This window comes from Triticum urartu, chromosome 1A (genome assembly GCF_056163025.1).
Source record: "Triticum urartu cultivar PI428250 chromosome 1A, HENAU_Tu73, whole genome shotgun sequence".
Lineage (NCBI taxonomy): Eukaryota > Viridiplantae > Streptophyta > Magnoliopsida > Poales > Poaceae > Triticum > Triticum urartu.
In genome coordinates, this window is record NC_141873.1 from 43,994,152 (window position 1) to 44,014,064 (window position 19,913).

The window sequence follows — 19,913 nt, forward strand, 5'->3', positions numbered from 1 at the left end:
TGTTCATCGTGTTTAAAAAAACATCGTGTATTTAAAAAATGCTTGTCACGTATTACAAAATTGTTCATACAATACATGTGAATATTTTTTAAATACTTAGTTGGGATTTTGTGTAAGAAACTAAGAATGCATGCGAATATATATTCTTGTGCCAACCATGTCATGTTGTAAGACAATGTATACCATATAAATATAGTATAGGTGCACGTATACTACATTTTACTACTTGGCATGATTATGTGTAGAATGTATGGAAGTATTTACATTGTGTGTGTGTGTATGTGAGAGAGGGAGAGAGAGAGAGAGAGAGAGAGAGAGAGAGAGAGAATTAAATGTCCAACCTTGCCATACTTAGTATCTCGTGTAGAGGAGTTCACCCTTGATCAACTGACGGCTAGGATTGGATTCTCCCTCTTAAGGCAACTCCAACTGATCTCTTAAAAGTTAAAGGAGGATCTGGCCGAGTAAAGTTAGTGGAGTAAAATTTTCTTTTCTATAGGTGGCCGCACCTAGTCGATCCCCTAAACTTTAGTGAAGTAAAAAAATGTGTATAGATTTTATGTTCTGGGTGCATAATCTTTAAACACTTTACCATATATATCATAAAAACATGCATAACATAACCTTCATAACATATACACTACTAGGGAAAAGCCTAGCAGCAACGCGGGTTTTGGGTGTATCAGTAGCGCGGGTGCCCGCGCTACTGATACGACGCCACATCTAACTTGTAGCAGTAGCGCGTGTTAACACACGCTATTGCTATACATGGTTAGTTGTAGCGTGCGTTGCAGACAGCGCTACTGTTATTTATCTGTAGCGGGTCTTATACCCCGCGCTACTGCTATTACTTTCAAAAATAAAAAAATCTTGACCCTGTGCGTGTTGTCAATGGCAGCAGTGGTTCGGTCTAGCGACGATTGGCGTCGCCGGAGGCATGAACGGACAGCGGAAGACCAGATCCGGCGGTGGCTATTGGAGAGGGCCTGTTTCTATGGAAGAGCCAGGCCGCGGCGTGGGGCTCCTCTTCCCAACCATGCCACATAGCTCCGGGTCGTCCATGGCGACGACCTGCACGGGCATGGACATGGGAGGGTGAGTCAAACCAGAGGGAGAGAGGGAGAGAGAGAAGGAAAACCGAGGGAGAGAGGAAGGTGATGGAGGGAGCATCGGAGCTAGTCACCGGTGGTGAGGTGCTCCGATGTGGTGGCGCGGGGTGGCGGCCTCCTAGACGTCGGTGGAAGACCGGCGAGCTCCTAGACGCCGGTGGCATGAGGCGGTGGCCTCTTTCGGCGCCACGGAGGAGGATGGGCGCATGGGCAAGAGGTCCATGTGAGAGCGTATGAAAAGTGAAAGGAGAGAGTGGCGGAAGAGAGGAAGGATTTGGGGGAGGAGATGGGGATTCGGCCGAGGATATGGCGACTTCACCTACCTCATACTTAGTAGTAGCTAGGGGTATAAAACCGCGCTACTACTATCAACTTAGTAGTAGCGTGGGTTTATACCCCTCGCTACTACTATGGCATGTCTCGGGGGACACGGTAGAGATCGCTTAGTAGTAGCGAGGGTTAAAAACCCGTGCTACTAATATCAACTTAGCAGTAGCGAGGGATAAAAACTCGTGCTACTAGTAAGTAGTAGTAGCGAGGAGTATAAACCCTCGCTACTAGTAAGCGTCTGCCTATAAGCTTTTCCCTAGTAGTGATAGTTCCATCGCGATTTTCAAATAATAACATGCATAGTTCATTCAAAAGGCATCACTTCAAACACAAATGTTTGATCCAAAATCACCACAAACATAACATGTATATGGTGCGGATCGAGCCAATCAATGGCATGCACGAATTAAAACGAGGTGGTCGGTGAAGAAAACATTAGTGCCACTACCACCAACATCCTCTCGGCCGCTACCGCCACCACCATCCTCTCGGCCGCCACCACCATCACCATCATCTCAGCCGGTACATCACCGTCGGCTATCAACAATCACCATCGGCCGAAATGTTGAAGTTGTTTTTATTTACCATGTCGGCATTTCATCGAGCACTTGGCGGTCGCTACCTTTCTTGTCGGCTGTCGCCGCTGGATGCGCCAGTGCAGTGCCCATAGGTATCGCCGGAGGCGCTGTACGAGGCACCGGCCATGGACGGGGCACCATTGTGGCCTTTTTCTTCTTCTACTTCATGGCCTCCTCGACGAGGGCCGATGCCCCTGCCGTCGGTTTTCTATCCTGTTTGGCTCCGGCGGGAGAGACATGTTGTCACCGAAGAGGCGGTCGCCACCCTAGCAGCCTTTGTCGCAGTTGGAGACAGAGCTTGAACCAAGTGGACTTTTTCTTATCCCCAAGCTTTTCTTTGCCACGAATGGCAACTCGAGGGTTGTTTTTGGCGGTGACAAGCCGGAGGGGGTGGGGGAAGGGTCCGGGCTATCCATTCCCATGGGAGGTCCGGTCATCGATGGCAACAGTGGGGCGTGATAGTGGCTGTGGCAGGAGTGTAGCCGGCGCAAGGGCGGGAGAAAAGGGGCGCTGCTTTTACTCAGCCGTGCGCGGTGAGGATATTTAAGGAGATTGGAGGGTTTTTCGGCGGAGGAGGATAAATCCTCTATTCGGTTTAGGGGGGGGGGCGACTAGGTGCGGTGTAGAGGGGAATAACCGGATTTATCCTCCCTTACAACCGGATAGGGGATCGGTTAGAGTTGCCCTTACCTCTTAGGGACCATTTAAAAAATTGTCGATGAAGAATAGCTTTAACACTTGAGCCCTTCGATTTTATGTTTACAAAGTGACTTGAATTCTCGAGGAAGAATAGATTGAGCACATGGGCACTTCCTTTCTATGTTTACAAAGTGACTTGAACAAAAGCGAAGGAACACACAACCGTAATGCCACTTGCCAGTTAAGTTAGCCCACACAACTTATTAGGCAGTTTGCTTTTACCAATTGAGATGACCAACGAAATAATATCCAGCACAAAAGAGAATAAAATTCCTTTTCTATAAACTTGATTAACGTAACCACACAGTAGAATTGCATCATAAAGAAACTTGCATAATAACTGTTTTGGTAAGGACAAATGAATCAAACCACTAGGTGTGCATGTCGATCTAGAACTGAGCTTGGATATGGTCTACAATGTTCTTGTCCACCTGGAAGGCTTTGGCCAGGATATCATCTGAGATGGTTTGCTTGGATCCGAAAACCGCATTGGCTATGGTGATCACACCAGGGTTCTTGCTGCTCAGCGCCGCAATGGCTATCGCTTCGTTGTTTTCAATGTTGAACTGAAAGTGAATCAGCCCTTGCGGAAACACAAACACGTCCCCTTTGTTCAACACTTTTGAGAACAACTTGTTCTCGGGGTTCGAAGTCACGAAACCAACATATAGTGAGCCTTCCAACACTGTCAGGATCTCGGTTGCACGAGGGTGAAGGTGCGGTGGGTTTTGACCATAAGGTGCATAATCAACACGCGCCAATGAGACACCCAAAGTGTTCAACCCGGCAATCTGTGCCACGTTAACTGCAGTCACAATGGAGCCTTGCTTGTTGCTCGTGTTCCCGACCATGTGGAGGCCAGAGAAGTAGAAGTCCTCTACCACTGCGGTCATTGGGTCTTTGCATGCGAATCCATTGACAAAAACTGCACATATACATATATAGATTTCGAGCAATTAATAACTATGGATTGGCAGTTTGGCACTAATAAGTAACTAGGAACATTTCACTGCACGTATGCATGTGTAATTATACATACCTTGAGATGTCTTGTCAGCGACACAAAAATCCTGGAGCTGGCCCGGGTCCGAGGCAAGAGCATGAGAAGCTGACAAAGCCAAAAGAGCAAGGAGGAAGAACTTTGAAGCCATTTGGATGCAAACGTTGATTCTCGCTAAATCAAGTGTGTGTTTGATCAGGTAGAGAAGAAGTGATTGTGCTCGTGTTGCACAGTGATGCTTGTAAGGGTTGAAAGGAGACCGGTATATATAGGGACATGGAGGAAAATCTTTTGTGTTTGTTTTGTGGAGCGCCTGTGGATAAGAAGGAAATGGTCTTCACTAGTAGCTGTCTAATTCCAAGTCTAAAGCGTGTTCCTGGCCGGCCTTCCAGTGACGGCCAACTAATAGATCCCAATCAGTATTTTAATTTGTCTGCATGCATGGTTTGAACAAGTCATATTCGTACTTGTACTGGCTCTCTTGTCTTGTGTCTTGGCTCCACACTTGGACCAGATGGAACTTGGCGATCCTGCCATCAACCTAAAGGCTTAAAACATTATTAAAGGGCTACCTTGTAAACACAGCTGTAACAGTAACAAAACAGTAACAGAAAATACCTCCGTGCAGGAGCAGGCCAACACGGACGCATCTTGTATGCACCACTCTGCTGCATCTTGGTCCAAACTTCTTTCTTTCTTTCTTCAAGTAGCACTTCGAAGATACTACAGTAGAAAGATACCTAGAAAACCTGATGGAGTGACCAAGTGTGGAGCCAAGACATGAGTGACCTTAAGTGTCGTGGCAACCTTGCCTAATATGAGTGACCAAATTATTACCTTGTTATGGAAAGCGTTTAGAGAGGCCTGCATTGGAGTAGGTTAAAATGTGTGAGAACACCGGCAGATCTACGTACCTCGATGCCGTACTTCTTTTCTAGAATACGCACGAGCGTGCGTATCATGCATTAAAAAGAGAGGTGTGGAAAAGAGCCCCGTCCACCCCAAAGGGTTTTACACATAGTTACAACACTACTCCACCATTCAGCCAAAAAAGGCCATACATAAGAGTCAACTACTCACCCTATTCCACCCACCAAGCATAGCCTGGAAGTTCGAGTGATCGTCCTTGAACATTCCTACTAGCTTCCACGCTCTACCCTCGGTCTCAATTCAGGATACAACTGATGCGGCCGAGGGGGAGGCCCCATCAAACACAAACCACATTCATGTGCTTTCATAGCTCCCACAAGAACAAAGCTAGGAGTGTGTTCATGTCTCTTCGTCGCGGATTCGGTGCCGTGCATGAGGTGCACCACTCAGACAAGCTAGGCGTCCTAGGAAGGCGCCCACTCTAATTTGCCCAAGGCCGAGAGCACGGCAAACCATACCGATCTCGCTAGCATGCAGGTATGGAGAATGTGGTTTATCGTCGCGTCGCCTTGATCACAGAAGGGGCATGCCGACTGATGCGGGAGGCCTTGTCTAGCCAGCCGATCAGAAGTCCAACACCGGTTCCGGGCGGCCATCCAAATGAAGAATCAACATTGCAAGGGGGCCTTGGATTTCCAGGCTATATCAGCATATGGCGCGCCCACCAGGCCCTAGAACTTGGCCCGTACGCCGCTGAGAAGGAGCCATTCTCCTCCCGTGCCCATCTGATAGTGTCTCGCGTTGTCGGTACTAGCTGAAAATGCTACAGTGCTTGCCCATAGGCCCAAGAACTCCCTCAAGATGGGCTCGTCAATGTCGGGGCCCACGTCCAGTGCCTGCAACACCGTCCTCGAGCTCCTAATCCGACCGGGGATGCGCGCATACAAGTTCGGCGCCAGGTCCGGCCACCTCAGATCTCGAATCGTCCGTTCTCTGGAGCCATGGCCACCTAGCTTGTAGTGCAAGATTCATCCAATGCAAATCTAGGATCCCAAGTCCACCCGCCCACCGCAAACCGATGTCCACGAGGGCAGTTTGTACGTGGTCAGCTTCCGCAAGCTGAGGGGCAGCCCCAAGTATCGACAGGGAAACATCTCAATAGCACACCTCGATACCGTACTTAGCTCTATGCACAAAGTCAAGGTACCTCAAAGGACCCTCGTTAAAAATGAAGTGAAGAGACGATGATAGTCAAGGGTACCTCCCCTCATAGTTTTGGAATGCATTTTTGGATAGCCTCTTATAGCGTCCCAGGGCTGAAGGCAGTTTCCCACCGGACGGGCTTTGTGTTAGTGTTGGGCGAGGGAACAGTATAGGACTAGATGATACCTCATGCATTGTTGTAGAAGTTGGTTGCAGTATATTCCATATAATTTTGTTGTATGAAACATGACTTTTTGAATTAATAATATGGTAACTAAAACTAGAAACACATAATTTCTTTAAAAATGATTATTGTATAGTTCACTAGTAGAAAACAGGGTTTTCGTTCGGACCAGATAAGCCCATTAGTGCGGGTTCATTCACGAACCGGGACTAATGTGAGCATTGGTCCCGGTTCGTACGCTAAAGGCATTAGTCCCGGTTCAAATGAGACCTTTAGTCCCGGTTTGAGACACGAACCGGGACTAAAGGGTGTGATGCCCTTTAGTCCCGGTTCGTATCTCAAACCGGGACTACAGATTAGACCTTTAGTTCCGGTTTGGGACACGAACCGGTACTAAAAGGTGCAATGCCCTTTAGTACCGGTTCGTGTCTCAAACCGGTACTAAAGGTCCCATTTTCAAACTCTACCCCCCCCCCCCCCCCCCGAATTTTTAGAATCCTCAAATTCCAAAAGGAAAAAAAGATATGCTCAAATTTTAGTTTTTTTGAATTTTGGTTAAATCTGGTCAAACTACTTATTCAAAAAGTATTAGTGTTACTAAATAATTATTCAATAATATTAGTGTTACTAAATAATTATTTCAATTTTTTTGAATTTTGGTCAAATCTGGTCAAACTGTGGTCAAACAGGGTCAAACTATGGTCAAACTACTTATTTAAGGAATATTAGTGTTACTAAATAATTATTTAAGAATATTAGTGTTACTAAATAATTATTTCATTTTTTTTGAATTTTGGTCAAATCTGGTCAAACTCTGGTCAAACTGTGGTCAAATTATGGTCAAACTACTTATTCAAGAAATATTAGTGTTACTAAATAATTATTGTTTTTTAGAATAATAGTTTCAAACTCAAACAGTGAAACATGTGACTTCATGCTCAAGCTAAAACTCCTAAGGGTTAATACGATTGACATCTTGTGCAGGAAAACAACAAGTGCAGACTTGGAAACGAGGGGGAATAGAACCCAGAAGTTAAGCATGCTCAGGCTGGAGTGGTGAGAGGATGGGTGACCGTCCGAAAAGTTAGATGATTTGGAATGATGAGGGGTAATTAGAGATTAGAGGTTAAATTGAGCAGTGATGAGGGTGATTAGAGATTAGAGGTTAAAATAATTCAGAAATTTGAAAATCGGGAAAAAATTTCAAAAAAAAATTCAATTTTTTTCAGAAAAATTTAAAACAAAATTCATAAAATTTCCTTTAGTCCCGGTTGGTGTTACCAACCGGGACTAAAGGTGGACCTCCAGACAGGGGCCACGTGGAGGCCCTTTAGTCCCGGTTGGTGTAAGAACCGAGACTAAAGGGGGGAGGCTTTACTAACGACCCTTTAGTCCCGGTTCAGAAACCGGGACTAAAGGCCCTTATGAACCGGGACTAAAGGCCGTTATTCTACTAGTGGTTGCAAAAAAAGAAGAATATAAATAGCATAGTATAATAGAAAGGGTTGAAATTTTTCGCATGAATGGTTACATGTTGAGGTGACATGTTTACATGTTAAGAGATCAACTATTTAGTATACAATCTCTACCCATTATAACATTATTCAAGTAGATATAGATCAAGGATGGGCTTGGTTAATTAGCCACGCTTTTCTTAATTAATTAGCCACACTTAGCCATCTTTGGTTTGATTTAAAAAATGGTTTTAAAGACAATTATTGGATGGGATGATACAATAAAAAATGGTATGGATAAGTTTTGAATAAACCATGGTGAACACTAGGCAATCAGTGGCGGAGCTTCGAAGACAAAACTGGGCAGGCCAGCTCAAAGAAAACACAAAAACTTGGCTCCCTGGCGCAATTTGTAGAATGTAAATAACAGTTGTGTGAAAAAAAATATCAAGCAATTGCCTAGGTCACCGGCTGGCCGCTGCTTGCTGCAACGTTGCCCCCTGCGACTGGCTTGGACGCGTTGGATCGATCGAGTAGCGAAATTAGCTTTGCTTAGTTAACTGACCTCCGAAGCATAAGTTTTATTAAAATGACAAAAAAACTCGGCGGGCTATGTCCAAGTTTTGCCCCAACGAAGCTCCGCTCCTGCTAGGCATTGTCCATGCCTTGTCCTAAACTCATCATGATGATTATTAGTTGGTTAGATAAAATGTTTGATCATATACTGAACCCACAATCATTTCTCTTTTAAATTTACAAAGTGACTAGAGGAAACATGCAACTATAATGAAACTTGGAGGATTGCAATGGGGTCAACTAATAACCATGTAATATAGTTCACCTTTGCTACCGGAGACGACAAAGAAAATAATAATTGAAACAACTGAGAACATGATTGTTTTTCTTCCATAAATGCCGAATTAGCATAGCCATATAATGGTATTACATTGTAAAGAAACATGTATTACAATCAACGAAAAAAATAGCGCGCTACAGCAAAATAGTGCCGACCTCAAAATATGCTATTAGCGTGCTATATCGCGCTATAGCGTGCTATTAGCGAGACATTATACACCGATATATTTAACGAGGCAATTCTCAATACGCTATAACGTGCTATTAGCGACGCTATAGCGCGCTATTTTTTTCAATGATTACAATCTTCAATCAAATAAAAAAATTAATGAATCAAATAAACAAATCATGTGGCGTATTCCTAGAACTGAGCTTGAATATGGTCTACCATCTTCTTGTCCACCTGGAAGGCTTTGGCAAGTATATCACCTGAGATGGATGGATTCGATCCAAACACTGTATTGGCTATGGTGATCACTCCAGGATTTTTGCTGCTCAGCGCTGCAATGGCTATCGCCTTGTTGGTTCCGTAGTTGAACTGAAAGTGAATCATCCCTTGTGGAAACACAAACACATCCCCTTTGTTAAGAACTTTTGAGAACAACTTGTTTTCAGGGTTTGAGGTGATGAAACCAACATAGAGCGAGCCTTCCAGCACGGTCAGAATCTCGGTTGCACGGGGGTGGATATGCGGTGGGTTTTGACCGTAGGGTGCATAATCGACACGAGCCAGGGAGATGCCCAAAGTGTTCAGCCCAGCAATTTGCGCCACATTAACTGCGGTAACCGCGGAACCTTGCTTGTTGCTCGTGTTCCCGGCCATGTGAAGGCCAGAGAAAAAGAAATCTTCTACCAAGGCAGTCTTTGGGTCTTTGCATGCAAATCCATTGACAAAAACTGCACATACATATCAAGATTTTGAACAGTTAACAACTACATATTGGCAGGCACAAATAAGTAGCGCGAACGTTCCAGCACAGGAATGCATATATGTACCTTGGGATGTCCTGTCAGCGACGCAGAAATCCTGGAGCTGGCCTGGGTCGGAGGCAAGAGCACTAGAAGCTGACAAAGCCAAAAGGGCAAGGAGGATGAACCCTGAGGCCATTTGGATGCGAACGGTTAATTCTCACCAGATCAAGTGCCTTGTGTCGATTAGACAAAAGAGCTGCGGACTAGTTCTTGTGAGTTGTGAACTTGTGATGCTTTGAAGGGTTGAAGGAGACCAGTATATATATGGAAAGGGAACTTGGAAGAGCATTTGTGTCTGTTATGTTGGGGCGCATGTGGATATCAAGGAAATGGTCTTCACCAATTCCCACCTGAGTAACGAGGAAACTGTGTTCCTGGTAGTTGCAGGCCTGCAACGGCCAACTAATCATAGTTGTATATTCATGGTTTGAACAAGTCATGTTCATACTTGTACTAGCTAGTTGTATATTCATGGTTTGAACAAGTCATGTTCATACTTGTACTAGCTCTCTTGTCTCACCAGATGGAGCTAGCGATGATGCCATCAAACATATTGTCATGGGGAGTACTCCCATGCATACAGCCCCCCTGAAAAACCTGCACACCTAGGCCTACAGTCCATATTTTAAATGCTTCGGCTCGATCTCTCTATGCTACGATTCCTTCTGATTCTCTTGCTGCAAGAGCCACGACAGCCGCCGGCCTGCCACACGGCCGGCGCCCAGTGGACATGCTCACTAAATTTGTTCAAGCTCTTGTATTTGTTTAGATTCCCATGTCCCTAAGTTTTTTTTAACGAAGTCGTGTTTCACAAGAAAAATTGTCACTAGGGTAGGGTGCTCTGAGATTTTATATAACGATATATAGACTTGGCCCGGTTCATATGGTAAACTAGACCGAAAATCACACGAAGGCTTACTTGATTATTAAGGAACAATCAAGCTAAAACCCTAGCTGTGAGCACACAAAAGGACATAGCAACCTGATATATCTTGACCTCCACCACCTACATGCCCTCTACATGGAGATAAGTGAGCGGGATCTTCGAAGACGCTTCCAAGAAGGAAAAGTGATGCATGTGGGTGTCATCGCCGCCGGTATCGACCCCATGTCTATCACTAAGACTGTCGTCTAGAACCGCCCACGACCCCGCTCCTCCTTCCATCAAAATAGGGGTATGGTCTGGCCACGCCAATAGCCACGACGAAAACTTAAGAAACGACCAACCATGGTCTAGTGGAAAGGACGAACCATTGACGACTATTCCAAAGGAAGATGGTGTCACTGCAACATCGTCATGGTGTGCCCATTCGTCCTCATCGAAAACAAGGCTTTCACCCATATGCATGTGACCATCCACCTAACTTAACACTTGGGTAGGGGCCCTATCATTGCCAACTGAGAGCAAGTTGCAGCCCGCATCACACCGACAACAACAAACCATGGTCGTCGAATCTGAGAGCATGCTGATTAAGACAGAACATCACCTTGGACACAAGACCTCACTGACGCAAAAAACCACCACCACACGGGGCCGAACCTCGGCAACAACAAACCAACAAGATCCCAACCGCGACCAACCACAATACCAACGTTCACTACCCTACCGGGATATGAGGAACATTAGTAGGAGGGAGGGTCAACCGACAGCTGTCACCACAATCACTACAACACCACCACCAGTGTTGGACTGGCTCCGACCGTGCCACCACCATATGTGCCAGCAACAAACCCGAACGGCCTGCCAGAGCCAGTTAGCACCGCAGCGGCAAGAGCCGCATGTGACCAAATCAAGTGGAGAAGCGATGCACAACTGCATCAAGGTGCTAGAACGGACCGATGCGGCACCACCCACATGCGCCGGCACCAAAGTCGCACCAGCTCAGATCATACCTGCATCGACTCATATCAGACCCGCACTAGCGTAGATCAATGTAAACTTGCTAAAATCATCCATACAACTGACATAATATGCATGCCTGCCAAGAGAGATACAAGCCTCCCCCCACACACCGGAGAACACAAGCTCAAGAGGGGTCGGTACTAGACATCGGGTAAGGTAATTGGTGACTCTTTGTCTTTTTTGTAGAATCGCGCACTCGGTCGATGTCTAGCTCTCCATGAAAGGGTAGCTTATTATTCCTCACTTGTTGACCAATAGAAAAGGATGGATGACCATTACGTTTGTGCTACTGTTTTGAAGTTAGTTTGGTTACTGAAAGCCCACTTATTGGACGCCCTATATGGAATCAAGGGGTAGTGAGCTCCTTCACATCTGCCTTGATGTCTTATTCTCCTTGTTGCCTGACCCTTGATCAAAAAGTATTTGAGGCAAAATTCAAGATAAGCCTTCTTATCACTGGGGAGGCGTTTAATGGAAGAAGTACTAGGAACATGTAATGTGTTTTGTAGATGAAGTTTTCAGTGAGGGATTTTATAACCGGAATGACCAATGTAATAAATGTTCATACCTAATCCACTCGTGGTGTGCACTTGATCCTGTCCGCGATACCGGTTGGTATGGAAGAATTGCTGCGCCGCGGGAAATCCTTCTCTATACAAGTTCTCGTACAAGGTTTTTGAACAGAACTTCGATAGGTGAGAGGTGTAAGCACCGCGAGGTGTGAAGCGATCTCGTACTAAACAAATGGAAATTTACTTTTGTTTTGTATCTCTGAAATAGGAGTGAAAAGAAATCAGCTCATCCACCGCTAACTAAACAGGGTGAAACTAGCTTTTCTTTGGTTTCCCTGGGTCCAAGTTGGGGCAAAACCTGCTCTTTTCCCGCAAAAAGTCTATCGTACTACGTGGCGCAACACGCGACATAGGTAGTAAAGTAGTGATTTTGGGCCCAATTCATACTTCTTTTTTGATTGGAATTCTTATCCTAGTTCGGCCTACTCGCGAGATGTTAGCCTAAAGCCTGATTACATAAAGCATAGCACTTCTGATCGATTTTTGCTAGTAGTCGGTCATCGTAGCAAGACCAAGTCTTGAGTACATTATGCCCTCTGAGCATCATTTCAATTGCGGCCGAATCACACGCGTCTATTGGTGTTGCTGAAGGGGCACACGCCGCCACTATAGGTGGGCGTTCGGTATAAACCGAAAATTTGGTTTCTACCATTCAGTTTTTTCTTAAATTCGGCTAGTGAATCTAAAAACTGAAAATGGCAACTCGATGTAGCTAACCGAAATTTCGGTTAACCGATTAAATTGGCGGCGGTTTTTGGTTTATACCGATTGGACTTGGCTTAACTAACCTGTTGCGCTGGGAAGGCGACAGTGGCATCCTCTTATGTAGCAAAAATTATGTGCCTAACTTCCTCAGCCAGGCGAGGTGGGACTAATATCCATGGGACTTCGCACACTCGCTCGCCGGCTAGCTTCGATGCGTTGGTTGGCCCACGGTCCACACATATATATGAGACGTCGCCGCGCATGGGCTCGTGGGCTATCAAGGGCCAGTTCTTTTGGCGGCTTAAAAAATAAGCCGCCTTCTCCCTAGCTTTTGTCATAAGCCCCCTCCCTTATTTATTGGGATTTCTGAACTAGTTATGGGATTACTAATCTAGAAGACTTCATGAATTTTGAGAGCGGCTTATTTTTTAAGCTAGGGAGAGGCAGCTTATTTTTTAAGCCGCCCAAAAGAACTGGTCCCAAGCTTTGTGGACTTTAGAGCGAAGTCTGGTTGGGGTACGAGAAAATTGGAGGAGAGCATTGTTGCCAAATCCTATTTGGCGCCTTAAGCGCCGAATATAGGCCAGCTCGTACAGGGCGCACACCCTGATCTCACATCGTCGCTATATGGGCCGGCCCTTTTATTTCTGTTTTGAAAGCGCAAAAGCAAAAGAAAAGCAGGTGCACTAGGAATCGAACAGGATACCTGCTGCTTCGTCATAAACTACACAATACACCACGCCACTAAGCCTAATCTTATTACGTGCACCTTTCTAGTTCTTTTCTTCCTTTTTATCATTTTTCCTTTTTCCATTTTCTGTTTTCCTTTTTCCATTTTCTGTTTTCCTTCTTTCCTTTCCCTTTTTTCTTTCTTCCTGGTTCGACACAAAATCGATGAATTTCTCGGATTCGATGAACATTTTTGAAACTCGATGAACTTTTTTCAATCTCGATGAACGTTTTTCTCAAATTCGATGAACTTTTTTCAAACTCGATGAACTTTTTTCTCAAATTCGATGAACTTTTTTCAAACTCGATGAACTATTTTCATATCCGTGAACTTTTCTCTCAAATTTGATGAATTTTTTTTCAAACTCGATGAACTATTTTCATATCCGTGAACTTTTTTATGAAAAGTGATGAACTTATTTTAAATCTGTGAACTTTTTTCAAATTTGTGATCTTTTTTATTAAAATCGATTGATTTTTCTTCAAATCCATGAACTTTTTGAGAATTCATGAACTTTTTTCTCTCAAAATCGATGAACCTTTTTCAAAATCTGATGAACTTTTTTCGGATCTGTGAACTTTTTTAAAAAATGATGAACTTTTTTTGATTTTTTTTGTGAACATTTCTTTGAAATCCGCGACCTTTTTTTAAATCGATGATCTCTTTGTTAAAATTTTCGAATTCTTTGTTCAACTTTTCGTTCCCCTTTTCCAAATAATTTGAACTGCCGCAGAAACTCGGGGTCAAATAAAACTGTTTTCGTACATAACACATCTATGTTATCATGGTGCAGTGGTTGAAGCCATAAGTACCTGAGCAATAGCACGTTGGTTCAAGTCCCTCTATATACAAATATTTTTTGGCCGTTTGTTTTTTATCTTCAGAACGTGGACTACGTATATTTCTGCTCGTTCTTGGGCGGCCCGCATAACCAGGTGCGTGCGCGCTGGGTTCGTTTGCTGGCGCATAAGGCGCCAGCGAGGAGCTCTCAGCATCGTTAGTGATGTTCGAGGTCAGTCTGCGTACTGTTGACGGTAAGTTCGTTTTTTTTTCCGGCTAACCGGAATAAAAACTGAACAAACCGAACCTAATTCGGTTATTAGAAGTAAAAACCAAATTTATTTGTACCAATGACAAAAACCGAAAATTTGGTTTTTCCAGTTTCGGTTTCGGTCCGGTGTTCGGTTCATCGGTTTTTATGCCCACTATGAGTTGCCACGTCCTCCACCTCGTTCGTGTGGTGTGCCACACCCGCCTCCGCTTGCACCTGTGTTGACAGAGGATTTGGAGCTGCCCCACATACCCATTTTTATGCGGCAGACAAGACAACAAGATGCAAGAGTGCCACTAAGTTGGCCTTGTACGAGTAAATATCGTCAATAGCAACGACGTCAATGTGAGCATCTAGAGTAGATACAAATGGGTAGTGCTCCATTCAACACCCTACTACATCTCCCTCCAACCTATGTTCCCTCTTTCTTCTACAAGTGGTTAACGATATAGTAGTACAAAGATACATGTTCAAGTTGGTGGATTTTCTCAAAAAGAAAAACTTGCTGAAATTTCAAGGAAGGAGGATCACAAAGGAACAAGGATACTGAAGAACACTATTTGTTTCGAGAAATAACTAAGGTCCAACTGTATATATTACTCAAAGGCTAACCAATTTCTAAAAACAAGCAACTCACCAAAGATTACATGGGCATGTTTGCACATGAGGTCGGGATAAGTATTGTTGCCATGAGGAGACGAAAACCTTGTCAACCGATTCTTGAAACCACGAGCCCATAAGGGGAACTCTGGGATAATTTTCTTCACCACAAAAGAGTTTCTTTTTCTTTCGAAAAGGGGGTTAAACCCCTGGACTATGCATCATATGATACCCACATCCATCTTTGATAAAAAGTGTTATCAAAATATCAGAATTAGTAAAATAAAGGCTCGACACAACTGGGTGATGACAAGATTACATGGCTCATACATATGGTCTATTACTAGATCACTTTTCAAACCAGTTGAGTGTATCTTGTGCTACCGTCTTCCAACGGCTGCACCCAAAGGCCATAGCGTGTGATCCTCTACACACTGCAACAGTGCAACACGACATACGGATTATTATGTAGCACGGAAGATAGCCTACATTTTTTGAAAGTTACGTTATGTTAAACACACAATCATTATGGCAATTTCAAATTCCCCAAAGTAAGGCACACACTCCCATGCAAATATGTGCCTTAATTGTAGGATGAACCAAGCCGGGAGAATTCCCAACATATTGGTTATGCTAGATGGTGGAGGTAGGTTAAAAACTATGTGGATCATATGCCAGGTAAGAGCTACAAAATGGCCATGAGATATAAAGATGAGGAATCGATTCCTCCTTGTCGCAAAAACAATACTCTTGAAGCCCTGACATCTGCGCTTAACCATATTATCCTTCACTTGCATCACACCACGGTAAGATACCACATGAATAACATCATGTTTAAACGAACTTTAACCTTCCAAATGTATGGTGAATGGAATGATTCCCTCAACATACATGGATTTGAGGATGAACACTTCAGAAGAGTGCAACTTCCAGTTGAACACATCACGTTCGTTCAATAAGTTTATTGACATCAACTGCTGAACTAGGTGAAGCCACACAGTCCATTGTTACTTCCTAAACATATCCATACTTTTATAGCTTTGATGCTTTAATATCACTACATTGGCATGATTTTATGATTGAACTGAAATAATATACTAATAAAGTGTCCAACACTATTTTCTATTTTCAATGTTGTTGGTTTCATAAAAACACATATTCTAAGCTCACGAAGAAAATAAAAGAAAAATATGAGAATTATTTTTGGACCGGAAGAGCACCACAACCAAGGAGCGAAGTCACGGTGGGGCCCAGGAGTCCCACGTGACCTAGGGTTGAAGCACATGGGCAGAATATCCCCTTGTCCCTATCTCTGGCACCTCAGAATTGAATATATCCACAGAACGTGTGTAAATATATCACAATTTACCATCACCAGTACTTCCCATTCAGAGACTATCTCATATGTTATGTTCTGATACTATGTCGAAAGGTAAATTAATCACCATATTCATGACCATTGATCCACGTTGCTCGATGATTATGTGTGAGTAGTCAACCCGCTAAACTATGGATTCATAGAATTAGCAATATGTAATGTCTCTCTCCCCCCCCCCCCCCCCCCCCAATTCTTTAATATGCTCAAATGAGCTACCTAAAATGAGTGTGATCCATTTGATTTATTATAGTGGTGATTATACTTATGTGATGAGTTGTTACTTTATGATCAATTTTTTGTGATGCTTATGTTTGATTTACGGATGTATTATCCTCTCGATTGGTTAGTTATTCATTGCTCAGTTTAGAGGGATGATCAGTAGTGTGAGTGGTATGCATTAGTTGGGTTTCTTCTTGCAATTTAACTACCTTGGTGATAGTAAGAGGAGAAGTCTTGTACTATGTTATTGCCACTGAGGATAAAAAGATAATAAATGTTTTGTCTTGGTGACGAGCTAGAAGATTAGGTGAATATGATTGAATGTATGCCATCTTACTCAAATCAATGCTCTTTTTTATTACTTGACACTCGAAGATGCATTATGGATTTTGGTGTTTGAGTTCAGTATTAGTCATACGTGCATGACAGATTTGGTCCATGGATTCATGGACATGATGCCTATATAATATCATCTCGTCACATATGAAATTTTCTATCATCAGTATGTAATATTTTATACACGTATATCTTTATGTCACTCACATGCACCATTGCTTTTGGAAGAGTTCTATTGGCGATCCTATGAACCCTGTTCCATTTTACCTTTCCAACAACTTTATATGCACTTTAATTTTGTGCCATTTATTATTATATACTTAGAAAAATAATTTCAACCACATTATACGTTAATTCCTTATTGCAACTAGCAAAGCTAGACCTTCTTTACAATTGTTTGGGGGGGGGGCACAAGTGGAGTTTTATTGTGTTGCAGGGTTGAGGATTGGTGTGGAGAACAGTGCTTCCGCCGATTGATACCTTGGTTGTCATCGAGGTAAACTAGCCTTCTAGCTACAAACCATTCCACATGCATGGGGCTCAAAAAACATGCTAACTTGTGTAATTCATTTGGAGCAAATATCCATTTACCCTCGGTCAAATCCCGACGAAACTAGATATTCAACGAGCTTTTCATTATACTAAAGCAACGAAAACCTCTTCAGGTTGTACACTTTTATATATGGAGGGATAGTAAATAGTTAGAGGTGAACCACTAATTAGCCATGCATCCTCCCAAATTTTTTGTTGAATGTCCATTCCCAATAGGGAACAATCCTCTCCAAAAGAAAGTCAGTTTGACCCGCATCAATCCTTTCCAAACGGGAAGTTCCAACGGCTTCGTTAAGGCTTGAGACATGGTCTTAGACTGAATGTTGATGTTTGTTTCTTTGCAACTCTTGCTAAAGGCCTTCCTCAGTAAAAATCTTCGGCATCCATTTATTGAGCCACAATTGTTCTTAATTTCAAAGTTCTCAATCCTAAGTCCGCCCTGATCCTTTGGTATGCTTAAGTCCTACTTAGGTATCCGATAGTTCCATTTATGCTCGTGCATATTATCAGAAGAATCGATATCTAGAAGGGGCAAAGAATAAACTTCATATTAACAGTTTAACTAGATCATGCTCCATAAAGATAATGGCGTCATCATACACATACAGCAATCCACTAGGTGCGGATCCAGGACACTAACTTGAATATCATCCTTGGCCCTAGATATGAGGACCGCCATCATGTCTGCAACGTTGTTGAATATAATAGGTGACAATGGGTCACCTCGCAGCAGTCCCTTTTGAATTCAGCAACAATGACCGATGACATCATTTACCTTCACCACAACACTGCCATTGGAATTTCACCAAACACATAATTTCAGATCGCACTAACTTTTGATCTCCCAACCATGAACGACATGCAATGTTGGAAGCTCCTCTATATCAATTAATGACCTCCAAACTATCTTGCTTTGATACACTTGTTAGAAATTTCAGGTGCACTTCGATCATTCGATGATAAGTAGACATATCAATATGAGTCTTTGATCACCCGACAATAAGCGGCCATAGCAATATGAGCCAGAGATATTTTTTTGAGTAAGTTTAGTATGGAATACATGATCATTAGTTTTCACGTTTATATAGTGACTCAAAAAAGAAGTCTGAAATACCATAATTCACTCCTGATAGGAGTTGAACCCGGCTCGACAAGAACATACCACCAAGTCCTTACCACACCAGGCTACAACCAATTATTGATAACGTCTCAAACTAAATGAAGAAAAAACACAACTATAATGGCACTTGCCCTGTAGTAGTTGGGTCAAGTTCCCCTTTTCTAATCGAGATGACTAAGAAAATAGTTATTAGAACAAGTGAGGACATTGTTGTTATTCTTCCATGAAAGCTTGATTAGCATAGCCGTACATTAGAATTACATTCCAAGTAAACACACCAAATAATCTTTTGTTAAAGAACAAATGAATCAAATAAGCAAATCACCAGATGTATGTCTATCTAGAATTGATCTTGGATACGGTCTACAATTTTCTTGTCCACCTGGAATGCTTTGGCAAGGATATCATCTGAGATGGATGGCTTGGATCCAAACGCTGCATTGGCTATGGTGATTACTCCAGGGTTCTTGCTGCTCAGCGCCGTAATGGCTATCGCTTTGTTGGCTCCAATGTTGAACTGAAAGTGAATAAGACCTTGCGGAAACACAAACACGTCTCCTTTGTTCAGAACTTTCGAGAACAACTTGTTCTCGGGGTTGGAGGTGACAAAACCAACATAGAGCGAGCCTTCCAGCACCGTCAGGATTTCGGTTGCGTGGGGATGGATGTGGAGTGGATTTTGACCATAGGGTGCATAATCAACACGGGCCAGGGAGATGCCCAAAGTGTTCAAGCCAGCAATCTGTGCAACATTAACTGCGGCCACAGCGGAGCCTTGCTTGTTGCTCGTGTTCCCGGCCATGTGAAGGCCAGAGAAGTAGAAGTCTTCTACCATGGCAGTCTTCGGGTCTTTGCATGCAAATCCATTGATGAAAACTGCACATACATATACAGATTTTCAAGAGTTAGCAAATACACATTGGCACCAATAAGTAGCTTGAACATATCACGGCAGGCATGCATGCATGCTAATGTTGCGTGTTTGGTTATACGTACCTTGGGATGTTCTGTCGGCGACACAGAAATCCTGGAGTTGGCCTGGGTCGGAGGCAAGAGCACGACAAGTGGACAGAGCGAATAGGGCAAGGAGGAAGAACTGTGCTGCCATTTGGATACCAATGTTGATTCTCCCAAAATCAGGTATGTGTTTGATCAAGTAGAGAGAGAACGAGTTATTGTGCTGTGTACTGCTTGTGCCTTCGAAGAGTTGGAGACCGGGTTATATAAGCATGGGAGAGGTGGCTTTTCTGTTGGAACGTTAACGCATGTGGCTATGAAGAAAATCTATCTAATCTTTACCTAATCTTTACCTAATAATAAAGCAAATTGAGTTTCTTTCGTCCGTCATGGCATTTTTCAGAAAAGTCCCTCTATTTCAGATAATTCAACCCGCAGTGCTGTTTTAAGTTAAAACGAATCGTTATTTTCGTATTTTACACAAAAATTCTTGTCTTTTCTTGAAATCAACCCGTCGTCCGGATTTAAGTCACACA

At 43.3% G+C, this 19,913-nt stretch overlaps 3 protein-coding genes across 3 annotated transcripts; all 3 read right to left on the minus strand.

Moving 5' to 3' along the window:
- Positions 1 to 2,973: 2,973 nt before the first annotated feature.
- LOC125548947 (putative germin-like protein 2-1) lies at positions 2,974 to 3,943 on the minus strand. Its single transcript, XM_048712485.2, has 2 exons — positions 3,756 to 3,943; positions 2,974 to 3,641 (listed from the first exon to the last, which is right to left on the minus strand). The coding sequence occupies exons 1-2, from the start codon at positions 3,865 to 3,867 to the stop codon at positions 3,106 to 3,108; spliced, it is 648 nt and encodes a 215-aa protein (XP_048568442.1). The 5' UTR covers positions 3,868 to 3,943; the 3' UTR covers positions 2,974 to 3,105.
- Positions 3,944 to 8,330: 4,387 nt separating this feature from the next.
- Positions 8,331 to 9,495, minus strand: LOC125549049 (putative germin-like protein 2-1). The gene is made up of 2 exons (XM_048712573.2): positions 9,279 to 9,495; positions 8,331 to 9,179 (listed from the first exon to the last, which is right to left on the minus strand). The coding sequence occupies exons 1-2, from the start codon at positions 9,388 to 9,390 to the stop codon at positions 8,644 to 8,646; spliced, it is 648 nt and encodes a 215-aa protein (XP_048568530.1). The 5' UTR covers positions 9,391 to 9,495; the 3' UTR covers positions 8,331 to 8,643.
- Positions 9,496 to 18,760: 9,265 nt separating this feature from the next.
- On the minus strand, positions 18,761 to 19,528 carry LOC125549151 (putative germin-like protein 2-1). Its single transcript, XM_048712656.1, has 2 exons — positions 19,417 to 19,528; positions 18,761 to 19,296 (listed from the first exon to the last, which is right to left on the minus strand). The coding sequence occupies exons 1-2, from the start codon at positions 19,526 to 19,528 to the stop codon at positions 18,761 to 18,763; spliced, it is 648 nt and encodes a 215-aa protein (XP_048568613.1).
- Positions 19,529 to 19,913: the final 385 nt, after the last annotated feature.

Excerpts from the sequence above, each read along its gene's own strand:
- LOC125548947 (XM_048712485.2), bottom strand. The coding sequence starts at position 3,867 with ATGGCTTCAAAGTTCTTCCTCCTTGCTCTTTTGGCTTTGTCAGCTTCT. Across the intron at positions 3,642-3,755 it reads CGCTGACAAGACATCTCAAG|TTTTTGTCAATGGATTCGCA; the intron begins GTATGTATAATT and ends GTATATGTGCAG.
- LOC125549049 (XM_048712573.2), bottom strand. The coding sequence starts at position 9,390 with ATGGCCTCAGGGTTCATCCTCCTTGCCCTTTTGGCTTTGTCAGCTTCT. Across the intron at positions 9,180-9,278 it reads CGCTGACAGGACATCCCAAG|TTTTTGTCAATGGATTTGCA; the intron begins GTACATATATGC and ends ATGTATGTGCAG.
- LOC125549151 (XM_048712656.1), bottom strand. The coding sequence starts at position 19,528 with ATGGCAGCACAGTTCTTCCTCCTTGCCCTATTCGCTCTGTCCACTTGT. Across the intron at positions 19,297-19,416 it reads CGCCGACAGAACATCCCAAG|TTTTCATCAATGGATTTGCA; the intron begins GTACGTATAACC and ends ATGTATGTGCAG.